Genomic DNA, 20,106 nt, shown 5'->3' on the forward strand with positions numbered 1-20,106 from the left:
CAAATGACTCACTTCCCAGACCCTCTCATCCCCAACAGACTGCACACTTGCCCCTCTTTCCAAAATTCCTGCATTTACCTTCCTAACCGCCCCATCCATAAACACATTAAACACCCTTGCCGCAAACTGACTCACAGGGAACCAATTACTATCCTCTCTTCTTAATCGTACACATGCTTTGCATCCTTGGCAAAAACTTTTCACTGCTTCGAACAACTTCCCTCCCACACTATAAACTCTTAAGACCTCCACAAAGCATCTATATTAACCCTATCATATTCCTTTTCCATATCCATAAATGCTACATAAAAATCCATGTTTTTCTAAGTATTTCTCACACATTGTTCAAAGCAGACACCTGATCCATACATCCTCTGCCACTTCTGAAACCACACTGTTCTTCCCCAATCTGATGTTCTGTACATGCCGTCACCCTCTCAATCAATACCCTCCCATATGATTTCCCAGGAATACCCAACACACTTATGCCTCTGTAGTTTAAACACTCACCTTTATCCCCTTTGCCTTTCTTCAGTAGCACTATGATCACTTCCCACCAATCCTCAGGCACTTCACCATGATCCATCCATACATTGAATATCCTCACCAACTAATCAACAACACAGTCACCCTTTTTTTTTTTTTTTTAATAATTTCCACTGTAATACCATCCAGACCCGCTGCCTTCCCTGATGCCTTTCTGGATTTCATCTTTTGCAAAGCTTTCACTACTTCTTTCTTAACCAAACCATTCTCCCTGACCCTCTCACTTCACACACCACTGCAACCAGAACACCCTATATCTGCCTCTCTATCATCAAGCACATTCAACAAACCTTCAAAACACTCACTCCATCTACTCATCTACCCATCACTACTTGTTATTACTTCCCCACTTGCCTCCTTCACCGATGTTCCATTTTGTCCTCTTTTTCTCACGCACAATACATACCTCCTTTCAAAACATCTTTTTATTCTACCCACAGTTTAATGATTCTCTCTCTCCTCAACTCTCATTTGCCCTCTTTTTCAACCCTTGCACCTTACTCTTGACCTCCTGCCGATTTCTTTTATAAATCTCACAGCCATTTGCACTCCTTCATGTTAGGTATCATCGAAATGCCTCTCTTTTTTCATTCACTGACAACTTTACTTCTTCATCCCACCACTCACTATTAAAAAAGGGAGTGACTGTGTAGTTGATTGATTGGTGAGGATATTCTTTGTATGCATGGATCTTGGTGAAGTGCCTGAGAACTGGTTGAATGGATGCATAGTGCCATTGTACAGAGGCAAAGGGGATAAAGGTGAGTGTTCAAACTACAGAGGCATAAGTTTGTTGAGTATTCTTGGGAAATTATATGGGAATGTATTGATGTAGAGGGATGAAGGTGTGTACAGAGCATCAGACTGGGAGAGAGCAGTGTGGTTTCAGAAGTGGTAGAGGATGTGTGGATCAGGTGTTTGCTTTGAAGAATGTATGTGAGATGTACTTAGAAAAACAAATGGTTTGTATGTAGCACTTGGATCTGGAGAAGGCATATGATGGAGTTGACAGAGATGCTTTATGGAAGGTCTTAACAGTATATGGTGTGAGAGGTAAGTTACTAGAAGAAGTGAAGAGTTTTTACCAAGGATATAAGGCATGTGTACGAGTAGGAAGAGAGGAGAGTAATTGGTTCCCAGTGAATGTCAGTGTGTGGCATTGCGGCAGTGGTGTATGATGTCCCCATGGTTGTTAATTTGTTTAATGATGGGCTGGTCAGGGAGGTGAATGCAAGAGTTTTGGAAAAAGGGGCAATTATGCAGTTTGTTGGGGATGAGTCAGTCAGTCAGTTGTTGTTTGCCAATGATACAGCTTTTGTGGCTGATTTGAGTGAGAAACTGCAGTACTAACTGAGCTTGGAAAAGTATGTGAAAGGAGGAAGTTGAGAGTTGATTTAGATAAGAGCAAGGTTATTAGCTTCAGTAGGGTTGAGGGACAAGTTAATTGGGATGTAAGTTTGAATGGAGAAAAATTGGAGGTGAAGTGCTTTTAGGTATTTGACAGTGGACTTGCAGTGGATGGAACCTTGGAAGCAGGGGTGAGTCACGGGAGGGGTACGGGATGGAGGTTCTGGGAGCAATGAAGAATGAGTGCAAGGAGAGAACGTTATCTTGGAGAGCAAAGATGGGTACGTTTGAGGGAATAGTAGTTCCAGCAATGTTTTATGGTTGTGAGGCATGGGCTATAGATGGGGTTGTACAGAGGAGGGTGGATGTGTTGGAAATGAAATGTTTGAGGACAATATGTGGTGTGAGGTGGTTTGATTAAGTAATGAAAGAGTAAGAGAGATGTGTGGAAATAAAATGAGTATATTAGAGAGAGCAGAAGAGGGTGTGTTGAAATGGTTTGGTCATATGGAGAGAATGAGTGAGGAAAGATTGAGAAAGAGGATGTATGTGTCAGAGGTGGAAGGAACAAGAAGTAGGAGACCATATTGGAGGTGGGAGGATGGAGTGAAGAAAATTTTGGCCAATTGGGACCTGAACATACAGGAGGGTGAGAGGTGTGCAAGGAATTGAGTGAATTGGAATGATGTGGTATACTGGGGTCGACGTGTTGTCAGTGGACTGAACCAGGGCATGTGAAGCATCTGGTGTAAACCATGGAAAGGTGTGTGGGGCCTAGATGTGGAGAGGGAGCTGTGGTTTCGGTGCATTACACGAGACAGCTATAGTCTGGGTGTGAACGAATGGGGCCTTTTTTTTGTATGTATTCCTGGCTCTGCCTCGCTGATGCAGGGGATGGCAATGCTGTTTTCCTGTGGGGTGGGGTAGCGACAGGAATGGATGAAGGCAAGCAAGTATGAATATGTACATGTGTATGTATGTAATGTCTATGTATGTGTCTGTATATATGTGTATATGTTGATATGTATATGTATGTATGTATGTGGGCATTTATATACTTATATATATGTGTGTGTGTGAGTTCCCTGCATGTCGTAGAAGGCTACTGAAGGCGATGGGAGGGGGGGTGGGGGGCTAGAAACCCTCCCCTCCTTGTATTCTAACTTTCTAAAAGGGGAAACAGAAGGAGTTACGCAGGGAGTGCTCATCCTCCTTGAAGGCTCAGATTGGGGTGTCTCAATATGTGTGAATGTGACTAGGATGAGAAAAAAGGAGAGATAGGTAGTATGTTTGAGGAAAGGAACGTGGATGTTTATGGATGTTTTGGCTCTAAGTGAAACAAAGCTCAAGGGTAAAGGGGAAGAGTGGTTTGGGAATGTTTTGGGAGTAAATGCAGGGGTTGGTGAGAGGACAAGAGCAAAGGAAGGAATAGCACTACTTCTGGAATAGGAGTGGTGGGAGTATGTGATAGAGTGTAAGAAAGTAAACTATAGATTGATATGGGTAAAACTGAAAGTGGATAGAGAGAGATGGGTAATTATTGGGACCGATGCACCTGGGCATGAGAAGGAAGACCATGAGAGGCAAGTGTTTTGGGAGCAGCTGAGTGAGTGTGTTAGCAGTTTTGATGCATGAGACCGGGTTATAGTGATGGATGATTTGAATGCAAAGGTGAGTAATGTGGCAGTTGAGGGAATAATTGGTGTACATGGGGTGTTCAATGTTGTAAATGGAAATGGTAAAAGAGTTTGTAGATTTGTATGCTGAAAAAGGACTGGTGATTGGGAATACTTGGTTTAAAAAGAGAGATATACATAAGTATACGTATGTAAGTAGGAGAGATGGCCAGAGAGCGTTATTTGATTACGTGTTAATTGATAGGCACGCGAAAGAGAGACTTTTGGATGTTAATGTGCTGAGAGGTGCAACTGGAGGGATGTCTGATCATTATCTTGTGGAGGCGAAGGTGAGGATTTGTTGAGATTTTCAGAAAAGAAGAGAGAATGTTGGGGTGAAGAGTGGTGAGAGTAAGTGAGCTTGGGAAGGAGACTTGTGTGAGGAAGTACCAGGAGAGACTGAGTGCAGAATGGAAAAAGTGAGAGCAAAAGACGTAAGGGGAGTGGGGAAGGAATGGGATATATTTAGGGAATCAGTGATGGCTTGTGCAAAAGATGCTTGTGGCATGAGAAGCGTGGGAGGTGGGCAGATTAGAAAGGGTAGCGAGTGGTGGGATGAAGAAGTAAGATTATTAGTGAAAGGGAAGAGAGAGAGGCATTTGGATGATTTTGCAGGCAAATAATGCAAATGAGTGGGAGATGTATGAAAGAAAGAGGCAGGAGTTCAAGAGAAAGGTGGAAGAGATGAAAAAGAGGGCAAATGAGAGTTGGGGTGAGAGAGTATCATTAGATTTTAGGGAGAAGAAAAAGATGTTTTGGAAGGAGGTAAATAAAGTGCGTAAGACAATAGAACGAATGGGGACATCAGTGAAGGGGGCTAATGGGGAGGTAATAACAAATAGTGGTGATGTGAGAAGGAGATGGAGTGAGTATTTTGAAAGTTTGTTGAATGTGTTAGATGATAGAGTTGCAGACATAGGGTGTTTTGGTCAAGGTGGTGTGTGAAGTGAGAGGGTTAGGGAGAATGATTTGGTAAACAGAGAAGAGGTAGTAAAAGCTTTCTGGAAGATGAAAGCCGGCAAGCCAACTGGTTTCAATGGTACTGCAGTGGAATTTATTAAAAAAGGGGGTGACTGTATTGTTGACTGGTTGGTAAGGTTATTTAATGTATGTATGACTCATGGTGAGGTTCCTGAGGATTGACGGAATGCTTGCATAGTGCCATTGTACCAAGGCAAAGGGGATAAAGGTGTGTGCTTAAATTACAGAGGTATTAGGGGAGAAAGATAGGGGGAGAAAGAATACTTCCCACGCATTCCTCACGTGTCGTAGAAGGCAACTAAAGGGGACAGGAGCGGGGGGCCAGAAACCCTCCCCTCCTTGTATTTTGACTTTCTAAAAGGGGAAACAGAAGAAGGAGTCACGCAGGAAGTGCTCATCCTCCTCGAAGTCTCAGATTGGGGTGTCTAAATGTGTGTGGATGTAACCAAGATGAGAAAAAAAGAGAGATAGGTAGTATGTTTGAGGAAAGGAACCTGGATGTTTTGGCTCTGAGTGAAATGAAGCTCAAGGGTAAAGGGGAAGAGTGGTTTGGGAATGTCTTGGGAGTAAAGTCAGGGGTTAGTGAGAGGACAAGAGCAAGGAAAGGAGAAGCACTAATCCTGAAACAGGAGTTGTGGGAGTACGTGATAGAGTGTAAGAAAGTAAATTCTAGATTGATATGGGTAAAACTGAAAGTTGATGGAGAGAGATGGGTGCATATGCACCTGGGCATGAGAAGAAAGATCATGAGAGGCAAGTGTTTTGGGAGCAGCTGAATGAATGTGTTAGTGGTTTTGATGCACAAGATTGGGTTATAGTGATGGGTGATTTGAATGCAAAGGTGAGTAATGTGGCAGGGAATAATTGGTATACATGGGGTGTTCAGTGTTGTAAATGGAAATGGTGAAGAGCTTGTAGATTTATGTGCTGAAAAAGGACTGATGATTAGGAATACCTGGTTTAAAGAGCGAGATATACTTAAGTATACGTATGTAAGTAGGAAAGATGGCCATAGAGCGCTATTGGATTACGTGTTAATTGATAGGCACGGGAAAGAGAGACTTTTAGATGTTAATGTGCTGAGAGGTGCAACTGGAGGGATGTCTGATCATTATCTTGTGGAGGCAAAGGTGAAGATTTGTGGGGGGTTTTCAGAAATGAAGAGAGAGTGTTGGGGTGAAGAGTGGTGAGAGTATGTGAGTACAGAATGGAAAAAGGTGAGAACATAGGAGGTAAGGGGAGTGGGGGAGGAATGGGATGTATTTAGGGAAGCAGTGATGGCTTGTGCAAAAGATGCTTGTGGCATGAGAAGCGTGGGAAGTGGGCAGATTAGAAAGGGTAGTGAATGGTGGGATGAAGAAGTAAGATTATTAGTGAAAGAGAAGAGAGGCATTTGGACAATTTTTGCAGGGAAAAATGCAAATGAGTGGGAGATGTATAAAAGAAAGAGGCAGGAGGGCAAGAGAAAGGTGCAAGAGGTGAAAAAGAGGGCAAATGAGAGTTGGGGTGAGAGAATATCATTAAATTTTAGGGAGAATAAAAAGTTGTTTTGGAAGGAGGTAAATAAAGTGTGTAAGACAAGGGAGCAAATGGGAACTTCAGTGAAGGGGGATAATGGGGAGGTGATAACAAGTAGTGGTGATGTGAGGAGGAGATGGAGTGAGTATTTTAAAGGTTTGTTGAATGTGTTTGATGATAGAGTGGCAGATATAGGGTGTTTTGTACAAGGTGGTGTGCAAAGTGAGAGGGTTAGGGAAAATGATTTGGTAAACAGAGAAGAGGTAGTAAAAGCTTTGCAGAAGGTGAAAGCTGGCAAGGCAGCAGGTTTGGATGGTATTGCAGTGGAATTTATTAAAAAAGGGGGTGACTGTATTGTTGACTGGTTGGTAAGGTTATTTAATGTATGTATGACTGATGTTGTTCGCTGATGATACAGCGCTGGTGGCTGATTCATGTGAGAAACTGCAGAAGTTGGTGACTGAGTTTGGTAAAGTGTGTGAAAGAAGAAAGTTAAGAGTAAATGTGAATAAGCAAGGTTATTAGGTACAGTAGGGTTGAGGGTCAAGTCAATTGGGAGGTGAGTTTGAATGGAGAAAAACTGGAGGAAGTGAAGTGTTTTAGATATCTGGGAGTGGATCTGGCAGCGGATGGAACCATGGAAGCGGAAGTGGATCATAGGGTGGGGGAGGGGGCGAAAATTCTGGGAGCCTTGAAGAATGTGTGGAAGTCGAGAACATTATCTCGGAAAGCAAAAATGGGTATGTTTGAAGGAATAGTGGCTCCAACAATGTTGTATGGTTGCGAGGCGTGGGCTATGGATAGAGTGGTGCGCAGGAGGATGGATGTGCTGGAAATGAGATGTTTGAGGACAATGTGTGGTGTGAGGTGGTTTGATCGAGTAAGTAACGTAAGGGTAAGAGAGATGTGTGGAAATAAAAAGAGCGTGGTTGAGAGAGCAGAAGAGGGTGTTTTGAAATGGTTTGGGCACATGGAGAGAATGAGTGAGGAAAGATTGACCAAGAGGATATATGTGTCGGAGGTGGAGGGAACGAGGAGAAGAGGGAGACCAAATTGGAGGTGGAAAGATGGAGTGAAAAAGATTTTGTGTGATCGGGGCCTGAACATGCAGGAGGGTGAAAGGAGGGCAAGGAATAGAGTGAATTGGAGCGATGTGGTATACCGGGGTTGACGTGCTGTCAGTGGATTGAATCAGGGCATGTGAAGTGTCTGGGATAAACCATGGAAAGTTCTGTGGGGCCTGGATGTGGAAAGGGAGCTGTGGTTTCGGTGCATTATTACATGACAGCTAGAGACTGAGTGTGAACGAACGGGGCCTTTGTTGTCTTTTCCTAGCACTACCTCGCGCTCATGAGGGGGAAGGGGGATGTTATTCCATGTGTGGCGGGGTGGCGATGGGAATGAATAAAGGCAGACAGTATGAATTATGTATATGTGTATATGTGTATATATGTCCTGGAAAGAGGGGCGGGTATGGGGTCTGTTGGGGATGAGAGAGCTTGGGAAGTGAGTCAGTTGTTGTTCGCTGATGATACAGCGCTGGTGGCTGATTCATGTGAGAAACTGCAGAAGCTGGTGACTGAGTTTGGTAAAGTGTGTGGAAGAAGAAAGTTAAGAGTAAATGTGAATAAGAGCAAGGTTATTAGGTACAGTAGGGGTGAGGGTCAAGTCAATTGGGAGGTGAGTTTGAATGGAGAAAAACTGGAGGAAGTGAAGTGTTTTAGATATCTGGGAGTGGATCTGGCAGCGGATGGAACCATGGAAGCGGAAGTGGATCATAGGGTGGGGGAGGGGGTGAAAATTTTGGGAGCCTTGAAAAATGTGTGGAAGTCGAGAACATTATCTCGGAAAGCAAAAATGGGTATGTTTGAAGGAATAGTGGTACCAACAATGTTGTATGGTTGCGAGGCGTGGGCTATGGATAGAGATGTGCGCAGGAGGATGGATGTGCTGGAAATGAGATGTTTGAGGAAAATGTGTGGTGTGAGGTGGTTTGATCGAGTAAGTAACGTAAGGGTAAGAGAGATGTGTGGAAATAAAAAGAGCGTGGTTGAGAGAGCAGAAGAGGGTGTTTTGAAATGGTTTGGGCACATGGAGAGAATGAGTGAGGAAAGATTGACCAAGAGGATATATGTGTCGGAGGTGGAGGGAACGAGGAGAAGAGGGAGACCAAATTGGAGGTGGAAAGATGGAGTGAAAAAGATTTTGTGTGATCGGGGCCTGAACATGCAGGAGGGTGAAAGGAGGGCAAGGAATAGAGTGAATTGGAGCGATGTGGTATACAGGGGTTGACGTGCTGTCAGTGGATTGAATCAAGGCATGTGAAGCGTCTGGGGTAAACCATGGAAAGCTGTGTAGGTATGTATATTTGCGTGTGTGGACGTGTGTATGTACATGTGTATGGGGGGGGGGGGGTTGGGCCATTTCTTTCGTCTGTTTCCTTGCGCTACCTCGCAAACGCGGGAGACAGCGACAAAGTATAAAAAAAAAAAAAAAAAAAATGTATATGTCTCTGTGTGTATGTATATGTGTACATTGAGATGTATAGGTATGTATATTTGCGTGTGTGGTCGTGTATGTATATACATGTGTCTGTGGGTGGGTTTGGCCATTCTTTAGTCTGTTTCCTTGTGCTACCTCGCTAACACGGGAGACAGCGACAAAGTAAAATAAAATAAATATAAATGAATAAATAAGTTTGTTGAGTATTCCTGGGAAATTATATGGGAGGGTATTGATTGAGAGGGTGAAGGCTTCTACAGAGCATCAGATTGGGGAAGAGCAGTGTGGTTTCTGAAGTTGTAGAGGATGTGTGGATCAGGTGTTTGCTTTGAAGAATGTATGTGAGAAATACTTAGAAAAGTAAATGGATTTGTATGTAGCATTTATGGATCTGGAGAAGGCATATGACAGAGTTGATAGAGATGCTCTGTGGAAGGTATTAAGAATATATGGTGTGAGAGGTAAGTTGTTAGAAGCAGTGAAAAGTTCTTATCAAGGATGGCTTGTGTACAAGTAGGAAGAGAGGAAAGTGATTGGTTCTCAGTGAATGTAGGTTTGCGGCAGGGGTGTGTGATGTCTCCATGGTTGTTTAATTTGTTTATGGATGGGGTTGTTAGGGAGGTGAATGCAAGAGTTTTGGAAAGAGTGGCAAGTATGCAGTCTGTTGTGGATGAGAGAGCTTGGGAGGTGAGTCAGTTGTTGTTCACTGATGATACAGCACTGGTGGCTGATTCGTGTGAGAAACTGCAGAAGTTGGTGACTGAGTTTGGTAAAGTGTGTGAAAGAAGAAAGCTGAGAGTAAATGTGAATAAGAGCAAGGTTATTAGGTGCAGTAGTGTTGAGGGACAAGTCAATTGGGAGGTAAGTTTGAATGGAGAAAAACTGGAGGAAGTGAAGTGTTTTAGATATCTGGGAGTGGATATGGCAGTGGATGGAACCATGGAAGCAGAAGTGAGTCACAGGGTAAGGGAGGGGTCAAAAGTTCTGGGAGCGTTGAAAAATGTGTGGAAGGCGATAACATTATCTCGGAAAGCAAAAATGGGTATGTTTGAAGGAACAGGGGTTCCAGCAATGTTATATGGTTGCAAGGTGTGAGCTATAGATAGGATTGTGTGGTGGAGGGTGGATGTGCTGGAAATGAGATGTTTGAGAACAATATGTGGTATGAGGTGGTATGATCAAGTAAGTAATGAAAGGGTAAGAGAGATGTATGGTAATAAAAAGAGTGTGGTTGAGCGAGAAGAGGGTGTTTTGAAATGGTTTGATCACATGGAGAGAATGAGTGAGGAAAGATTGACAAAGAGGATATATGTGTCATAGGTGGAGGGAACGAGGAGAAGTGGGAGACCAGATTTGAGTGAAAAGATTTTGAGTGATCGGGGCCTGAACATGCAGGAGGGTGAAAGGCGTTCAAGGAATAGAGTGAATTGGAACAATGTGGTATACAGGGGTCGACGTGTTGTCAATGGATTGAACCAGGACACGTGAAGTGTCTGGGGTAAACCATGGAAAGTTGTGTGGGGCCTGGATGTGGAAAGGGAGATGTGGTTTCGGTGCATTATACGTGACAGCTTGAGACTGAGTGATAACGAATGTGGCCTTTGTTGTCTTTTCCTAGTGCTACCTTTGCACATGGGGGGGAAAGGGTTGTCATTTCATGTGTGGCGGGGTGGCGATGGGAATGAATAAGGGCAGACAGTATGAATTATGTACATGTGAATATATGTATATGTCTGTGTGTGTATATATATATGTATACATTGAGATGTATAGGTATGTATATGTGTGTGTGTGGATGTGTATGTTTATACATGTGTATGTGGGTAGGTTGGGCCATTCTTTCGTCTGTTTCCTTGCGCTACCTCGCTAACGCAGGAGACAGCAACGAAGTATAATGAATAAATAAATTAATTAATTTTTTCTCATTATAGTTTGACGCTGTCTCCCGCGTTAGCGAGATCGCGCAAGGAAACAGAGTAAAGAATGGCCCAACTTACCCATGTGCACATATATATTCACCATTTCCCGTATTAGCCATAACTGGAGAACACTTTTCTTATGATTTTCCTCATTTTCTTGTTTGATTATATTTTGGTATGGTTTTCAAGGAATATTACCATTAGATGAAGAAAATAAATTTGGCAATAGTGGAAAAGTAATACAAAAGGTCAAATTCATACTTTTAGTTTTTGGCGGATAATTGACACTTTGGGAATCACTTTTAAAAGTAATTACACAGTGTGAGGGTTAATATGTGATGTAGTATCAGGGCTCCTTTGAAACGGATGTGCAAACATTAGCAACTAGGACCTGGTCCCTTTTGACCACCCATAATAGTCTTTCTAAGTTTTCCTTTTCAACCCTGAAAATTCATGTAATTTTGATATTCTAAATTGTTTAGGAGACATATTTAAACCTTACAACTTCAAAGATGTCCATGTGACACTAAAAAAAAAGATAATTTCAAAAGTTTATTTTATACAGAAATTTTGCAGATTTTTCAGCCCAGTGCACTAAAAAGTGTGTTAGTGAGGCCTTAGTGCGACAAGTGAGTTTCTGCTTCATGTTTCAATGTTTGATATACTTGCATAAAACAATTGATTATGAATTATTATTATTATGTTGTAGACATTATGATGAATCATTTATCATTAATATCAGTGTGATTAATTGATAACAGCATACATATAAAAGTGAAAAATTATCAACAGCCCAGGTAGATGCAGTGTTGTTAAGGTGTGGAGAAAATTGGGAACATTATTTCCATTTTGCTAGAAATCCTTATCCTGCTTCCTCTTGTTCGACTTAGTTCTGGAAAAGCCAGTGCCCATAAGATCACTCACTGCGTGGTCCAAAGATAGATCATGATTGTCAAATGATTCAGGATCATCTGCTTGATTATGATTGTCAAATAGTTGTGCCTGATTCTTTAAAAGCTGCTCAAAATCTTTGTAAGAAAACTTAAGAAATGTGCTCTTATTGGCTTGGTTGAAGGATGACTGGAGAGAGAAATTAATGTGAATTGCCATCTCTGTCACCACCCAGCCTTGATTCATGGCTTTGAACTTGAGGTGTGAGACTGGTATTAATGTCTGTTTGGAGACATTTAGGGGTTAAAAGACAGGTTTTCCTCTTGCTCAAGAATTCTTCAAATAATTTTCCTCTTTCCTTTTTCTCCTTCTCATCAAATATCAGTATATTTCAGTAAAGGCTTGTCTTTTATGTGAACTTTTGTCTGTGACTAGAGCCTTAGATAAAAAGAAAGAAAAAAGTGGGAAATTGCACATGTTTGAAATAAATTGATTTTTTTTTTTACTCTGCTGAAGAAAAAAATCCATGGGCGAAAACAGATTTTTTGCAGTAATGCTTCTATAAATCCCTAATGAAAAATGGTTTACTACTTATTAGTTGTTACTTTTTCTGCTTAGTTTTTTCCCCAGGGAACATAGTCACCCCTTTGGGTCTAAATGCTAGGATGTCTTGGAACAAATGGGATGCTTTAGATACTTCAGGTTTGAGTTTTGTAGGTGGCTGTTTGAAAATTTCTCATGATTCTGATTTTATGGCCTTTTGAACTTATTTTAACAAGTTTTGGTGTTTTGTACTGTAAGTTTATTATGCTTTGATATTGCAGGTATAGTGAGTTTCTCTTTTGTGAGTGAAGTGGTGCGGGACAATTTGGGGACAGTAGTGAGTGTGCTGGAGTCAGTGTGGTCCATTCTTGTGGGAAACCTGAGCCTAGCTGTGTCTGCACTTACTGCTGCTGCATCACTTCTTCTTGGAGGTTCACTCTCTCTCCTGAATGCCCTTATCAGTGTGGTTAGTTACTTCTTTACTTCATTGTATATTATTATATTGTTAAGCTGGTAATATATTTATATTTATTATATTTATTTTGCTTTGTCGCTGTCTCCTGCGTTAGCGAGGTAGCACAAGGAAACAGACGAAAGAATGGCCCCAACCCACCCACATACAAATGTATATACATACACGTCCACACACGCAAATATACATACCTATACATCTCAATGTACACATATACATACACACAGAGACATATACATATATACACATGTACATAATTCATACTGTCTGCCTTTATTTATTCCCATCGCCACCCCGCCACACATGGAATAACAACCCCCTCCCCCCTCATGTGTGCGAGGTAGCGCTAGGAAAGACAACAAAGGCCCCGTTCGTTCACACTCAGTCTCTAGTTGTCATGTAATAATGCACCGAAACCACAGCTCCCTTTCCACATCCAGGCCCCACAGAACTTCCCATGGTTTACCCCAGACGCTTCACATGCCCTGGTTCAATCCATTGACAGCACATCGACCCCGGTATACCACATCATTCCAATTCACTCTATTCCTTGCACGCCTTTCACCCTCCTGCATGTTCAGGCCCTGATCACTCAAAATCTTTTTCACTCCATCTTTCCACCTCCAATTTGGTCTCCCACTTCTCCTCGTTCCCTCCACCTCTGACACATATATCCTCTTGGTCAATCTCTCCTCACTCATTCTCTCCATGTGACCAAACCATTTCAAAACACCCTCTTCTGTTCTCTCAACCACACTCTTTTTATTTCCACACATCTCTCTTACCCTTACATTACTTACTCGATCAAACTACCTCACACCACATATTGTCCTTAAACATCTCATTTCCAGCACATCTACCCTCCTGCGCACAACTCTATCCATAGCCCACGCCTCGCAACCATACAACATTGTTGGACCACTATTCCTTCAAACATACCCATTTTTGCTTTCCGAGATAATGTTGTCGACTTCCAAACATTCTTCAAGGCTCCCAGAATTTTTGCCCCCTCCCCCACCCTATGATTCACTTCCGCTTCCATGGTTCCATCCGCTGCCAGATCCACTCCCAGATATCTAAAACACTTTACTTCCTCCAGTTTTTCTCCATTCAAACTTACCTCCCAATTGACTTGTCCCTCAACCCTACTGTACCTAATAACCTTGCTCTTATTCACATTTACTCTCAACTTTCTTCTTTCACACACTTTACCAAACTCAGTCACCAGCTTCTGCAGTTTCTCACATGAATCAGCCACCAGCACTGTATCATCAGCGAACAACAACTGACTCACTTCCCAAGCACTCTTGTCCACAACAGACTGCATACTTGCCCCTTTCCAAAACTCTTGCATTCACCTCCCTAACAACCCCATCCATAAACAAATTAAACAACCATGGAGACATCACACACCCCTGCCGCGCCGCAAACCTACATTCACTGAGAACCAATCACTTTCCTCTCTTCCTACACATACACATGAGAGCATCTCTATGAACTCTATCATATGCCTTCTCCAGATCCATAAATGCTACATACAAATCCATTTGCTTTTCTAAGTATTTCTCACATACATTCTTCAAAGCAAACACCTGATCTACACATCCTCTACCACTTCTGAAACCACACTGCTCTTCCCCAATCTGATGCTCTGTACATGCCTTCACCCTCTCAATTAATACCCTCCCATATAATTTACCAGGAATACTCAACAAACTTATACCTCTGTAATTTGAGCACTCACACTTATCCCCTTTGCCTTTGTACATTGGCACTATGCAAGCATTCCGCCAGTCCTCAGGCACCTCACCATGAATCATACATACATTAAATAACCTTACCAACCAGTCAATAATACAGTCACCCCCTTTTTTAATAAATTCCACTGCAATGCCATCCAAACCTGCTGTCTTGCCGGCTTTCATCTTCCGCAAAGCTTTTACTACTTCTTCTCTGTTTACCAAATCATCCTCCCTAACCCTCTCACTTTGCACACCACCTCGACCAAAACACCCTATATCTGCCACTCTATCATCAAACACATTCAACAAACCTTCAAAATACTCACTCCATCTCCTTCTCACATCACCACTACTTGTTAACACCTCCCCATTAGCTCCCTTCACTGAAGGTTCCATTTGCTCCCTTGTCTTACGCTCTTTATTTACCTCCTTCCAGAACATCTTTTTATTCTCCCTAAAATTTAATGATACTCTCTCACACCCACTCTCATTTGCCCTCTTTTTCACCTCTTGCACCTTTCTCTTGACCTCCTGCCTCTTTCTTTTATACATGATGATATATATATGGTAATATATATGGGATATGATATAAATGGGGTAGGGGACAACAGATGGATGGTATGAACACCTATAGAGGAGCAAGTGCACATGTAAGAGTTTATGGAGAGTTAGCAAAATTTCAATATTCATGTGGGTGTGAGGCAGGGCTGTCTGATGTCAAGTAAGGCTTTTTAACATACATATGGATGGAGTAATAAGAAAGACGATGGCAAAACTGGGGAAAAGGGGTGTATTGATGGACTGTGATAGTGAGGCATAATGGGTAGTAACAAGTCTGTAGAGATTTGTGTGTTTTATAATGTGCATAAGCATTGGCAATTGAAGGTAAATGCAAGTAAATGTAAAGTAATGGTGTTTGAAAGGAAACAGATTGAAAGTATAGATTATGTATAGTCCTGTAGATTCAGGGAAGAAAGTGTACTAAACTGTGTTATTAGATATGGGAGTGGGTAGATTTGGTGATATGGAAGAAGAGATGAGGGAGAGAGCAGTACAATAGAAGAGTCATAAGGTCCCTTAATAGAGTAATAAAGCGTGGAAGTGTAATTATGGAAGTGAAGAAAGACTGAAGGGACAGCTTAGTTCTCCTGACCCAGACCTTTGCAGCTGAAACATGGACATGGGATGAGACACAGAGGATAAGAATCCAGGGTGTGGAAATGAATCATATGAGAGGAGAATGTGGTATGACCAGGTCTAATGAAGAAAGTAGTAAGGGGTGTATGAGAGTTTTGGTATGGTAAGCAGTGCAAAGGTAATGAGTTGTGGAGTGGTAGAGTCATTGAAACATAATAGTTTGGGCATGTGGAAATAATTCATGATGCAAGAATAAGAAAACCTTTGACATGGGAAAAAGGAGTGGAAGAATACTGGGGGAGGGGGAGAATGTGCAGAATTTTGTATGTGAGGGAGGCATGTACAAAAAAGGATTAGTGGAGACTCTTTTGCCACGGCCTCCCTTCATGAGAGTTTCTGGAGGGAACGGGCATCAGAAGTCTTCTATTGGTAAGTTGGTAATTGAAGTTTTATATGTAATTTTAAAGCAAAGTTTGCTGCATTAGTTATATTTTAGTTACTGTACTTTCTCATATGATATGTTATAATTCCAGTATCCCTAAACATTATCTTAGAAGTGATGCAGTATATTTAAGAGATGCATGTAGTAAGTTTTGTTAGAAACGTGGCTCTTTTAAATTCACTATTCAGGAGAATTTTTTATTTTTTGATTTGAGCTGAAGGGTGTTGCTTAAAGGAGTAGGATCAGATCTGGTTATTTTGGTTTGTGGAGTCCTGTCACCAACTGGCCCATTCTTAGGGATGGGTAGTGATGAGTTGAAGAATTGCACTTTTTGATGAATCTTGCGTGCTATAGTACCATTATGCATTGTGTCCACCACCGTTAGATTAAGCCTTGCCTATGACTTGTTCCTCTCATTGAGGAGACTAGTGTCACACGGTAAGTATGCTTAGAGGTTGTCCCTTGTGGGTTATGATGGTGGAGTCAGTGACACCTTTCAGTGTGGAGAATACTATCACATTTTGAATAAACTTACAAGTGATTACTGTTGGATTATGAGTACTGTCCCATGAGAGATCTGCTTGAAGAAAGTTATTGTTAGGTTATGTGTATTGTCAAATGATTGGTTTGCTTGAAGGTGCTTACAATTAGGTTTTGAGTTTTGCCGTGTAAATGGTTTGATTGAAGGTTGCTACTGTTGGGTTATGAGTACTACCCCATGAATGGTTTATTTGAAGGTAGTTACTAGCCACCTATTTAAATTACTTGTTTGTACTGTATGGTGAGGGAGATTTACAGTCTTAGGTCCTGTCTCTTGAACAATTTCTGTTATTAAACAACTTATTATATTTATGTATGCTGTCTGCATTAACCATGTCCTCTGTTAACTCATTCCCCTCATATCTTTCTCCCCTATTCCTGGGGATAGGGGAGAAAGAATACTTCCCACGCATTCCTCACGTGTCGTAGGAGGCGACTAAAGGGGGCGGGAGCGGGGGAGCTAGAAACCCTCCCCTCCTTGTATTTCAACTTTCTAAAAGGGGAAACAGAAGAAGGAGTCACGCAGGAAGTGCTCATCCTCCTCGAAGGCTCAGATTGGGGTGTCTAAATGTGTGTGGATGTAACTAAGATGAGAAAAAAAGGAGAGAGGTAGTATGTTTGAGGAAAGGAACCTGGAAGTTTTGGCTGTGAGTGAAACGAAGCTCAAGTGTAAAGGGGAAGAGTGGTTTGGGATTGTCTTGGGAGTAAAGTCAGGGGTTAGTGAGAGGACAAGAGCAAGGGAAGGAGTAGCACTACTCCTGAAATATGAGTAGTGGGAGTATGTGATAGAGTGTAAGAAAGTAAACTCTAGATTGATATGGGTAAAACTGAAAGTTGATGGAGAGAGATAGGTGATTATTGGTGCATATGCACCTGGGCATGAGAAGAAAGATCATGAGAGGCAAGTGTTTTGGGAGCAGCTGAATGAGTGTGTTAGTGATTTTGATGCATGAGACCGGGTTATAGTGATGGGTGATTTGAATGCAAAGGTGAGTAATGTGGCAGTTGAGGGAATAATTGGTGTACATGGGGTGTTCAGTGTTGTAAATGGAAATGGTGAAGAGCTTGTAGATTTATGTGCTGAAAAAAGGACTGGTGATTGGGAATCCATGGTTTAAAAAGAGAGATATACATAAATATACGTATGTAAGTAGGAGAGATGGCCAGAGAGCATTATTGGATTACATGTTAATTGATAGGCATGCGAAAGAGAGACTTTTGGATGTTAATTTGCTGAGAGGTGCAACTGGAGGGATATCTGATCATTATCTTGCGGAGGTGAAGGTGAAGATTTGTGGAGGTTTTCAGAAAAGAAGAGAGAATGTTGGGGTAAAGAGAGTGGTGAGAGTAAGTGAGCTTGGGAAGGAAACTTGTGTGAGGAAGTACCAGGAGAGACTGAGTACAGAATGGAAAAGGTGAAAACAAAGGAGGTAAGGGGAGTGGGGGAGGAATGGGATGTATTTAGGGAAGCAGTGATGGCTTGCACAAAAGATGCTTGTGGCATGAGAAGCGTGAGAGGTGGGCAGATTAGAAAGGGTAGTGAGTGGTGGGATGAAGAAGTAAGATTATTAGTGAAAGAGAAGAGAGAGGCGTTTGGACGATTTTTGCAAGGAAATAATGCAATTGAGTGGGAGATGTATAAAAGAATGAGGCTGGAGGTCAAGAGAAAGGTGCAAGAGGTGAAAAAGAGGGCAAATGAGAGTTGGGGTGAGAGAGTATCATTAAATTTTAGAGAGAATAAAAAGATGTTTTGGAAGGAGGTAAATAAAGTGCATAAGACAAGGGAACAAATGGGAACTTCAGTGAAGGGGGCTAATGGGAGGTGATAACAAGTAGTGGTGATGTGAGGAGGAGATGGAGTGAGTATTTTGAAGGTTTGTTGAATGTGTTTGATGATAGAGTGGGAGATATAGGGTGTTTTGGTTGAGGTGGTGTGCAAAGTGAGAGGGTTAGGGAGGATGATTTGGTAAACAGAGATGAGGTAGTAAAAGCTTTGCGGAAGATGAAAGCCGGCAAGGCAGCAGGTTTTGATGGCATTGCAGTGGAATTTATTAAAAAAGGGGGTGACTGTATTGTTGACTGGTTGGTAAGGTTATTTAATGTAGGTATTACTCATGGTGAGGTGCCTGAGGATTGGCGGAATGCTTGCATAGTGCCATTGTACAAAGGCAAAGGGGACAAAGGTGAGTGCTGAAATTACAGAGGTATAAGTTTGTTGAGTATTGCTGGGAAATTATATGGGAGGGTATTGATTGAGAGGGTGAAGGCATGTACAGAGCATCAGATTGGGGAAGAGCAGTGAGGTTTCAGAAGTGGTAGAGGATGTGTAGATCAGGTGTTTGCTTTGAAGAATGTATATGAGAAATACTTAGAAAAGCAAATGGATTTATATGTAGCATTTATGGATCTGGAGAAGGCATATGATAGAGTTGATAGAGATGCTCTGTGGAAGGTATTAAGAATATATGGTGTGGGAGGAAAGTTGTTAGAAGCAGTGAAAAGTTTTTATCGAGGATGTAAGGCCTGTGTACGTGTAGGAAGAGAGGAAAGTGATTGGTTCTCAGTGAATGTAGGTTTGCGGCAGGGGTGCGTGATGTCTCCATGGTTGTTTAATTTGTTTATGGATGGGGTTGTTAGGGAGATGAATGCAAGGGTTTTGGAAAGAGGGGCAAGTATGCAGTCTGTTGTGGATGAGAGAGCTTGGGAAGTGAGTCAGTTGTTGTTGGGGTGGCTGATTCATGTGAGAAACTGCAGAAGCTGGTGACTGAGTTTGGTAAAGTGTGTGGAAGAAGAAAGTTAAGAGTAATGTGAATAAGAGCAAGGTTATTAGTTACAGTAGGGTTGAGGGTCAAGTCAATTGGAAGGTAAGTTTGAATGGAGAAAAACTGGAGGAAGTAAAGTGTTTTAGATATCTGGGAGTGGATTTGGCAGCGGATGGAACCATGGAAGCGGAAGTGAATCATAGGATGGGGGAGGGGGCGAAAATTCTGGGAGCGTTGAAGAATGTGTGGAAGTCAAGAACATTATCTCGGAAAGCAAAAATGGGTATGTTTGAAGGAATAGTGGTTCCAACAATGTTGTATGGTTGCGAGGCGTGGGCTATGGATAGAGTTGTGCGGAGGAGGGTGGATGTGCTGGAAATGAGATGTTTGAGGACAATATGTGGTGTGAGGTGGTTTGATCGAGTAAGTAATGTAAGGGTAATAAAAAGAGTGTGGTTGAGAGAGGAGAAGAGAGTGTTTTGAAATGGTTTAGGCACATGGAGAGAATGAGTGAGGAAAGATTGACCAAGAGGATATATGTGTTAGAGGTGGAGGGAACGAGGAGAAGTGGGAGACCAAATTGGAGGTGGAAAGATGGAGTGAAAAAGATTTTGAGTGATTGGGGTCTGAACATGCAGGAGGGTGAAAGGCGTGCAAGGAATAGAGTGAATTGGAACGATGTGGTATACCGGGGTCGACGTTTGTCAATGGAATGAACCAGGGCATGTGAAGTGTCTTGGGTAAACCATGGAAAGTTCTGTGGGGCCTGATGCGGAAAGGGAGCTGTGGTTTTGGTGCATTATTACGTAACAGCTAGAGACTGAGTGTTAACAAATGTGGCCTTTGTTGTCTTCCTAGCACTACCTCGCACACATGAGGGGGGAGGGGGTTGTTATTTCATGTGTGGCGGGGTGGTGATGGGAATGAATAAAGGCAGACAGTATGAATTATGTACATGTGTATATATGTATATGTCTGTGTGTGTATATATATGTATACGTTGAGAGGTCTTTTTCTTTTCTTTCAAACTATTCGCCATTTCCCGCGTCAGCGAGGTAGCATTAAGAACAGAGAACTTGGCCTTTGGG

The 20,106-nt window shown here is 42.1% G+C and overlaps 1 protein-coding gene across 7 annotated transcripts in view; it reads left to right on the top strand.

Annotated features, from left to right (window-relative positions):
* LOC139757301 (transmembrane protein 245) overlaps positions 1 to 20,106 on the top strand; it is a 198,228-nt gene that overhangs the window by 145,611 nt on the left and 32,511 nt on the right. For all 7 annotated transcript variants that reach the window (XM_071677681.1, XM_071677682.1, XM_071677680.1 and 4 more), the window contains one exon: positions 12,205 to 12,389. In XM_071677681.1, coding sequence (XP_071533782.1) covers positions 12,205 to 12,389 — 185 coding nt within the window. The remainder of the gene's footprint in view (positions 1 to 12,204; positions 12,390 to 20,106) is intronic.

This window comes from Panulirus ornatus, chromosome 25 (assembly GCF_036320965.1).
Source record: "Panulirus ornatus isolate Po-2019 chromosome 25, ASM3632096v1, whole genome shotgun sequence".
Taxonomy (NCBI): Eukaryota; Metazoa; Arthropoda; class Malacostraca; order Decapoda; family Palinuridae; genus Panulirus; species Panulirus ornatus.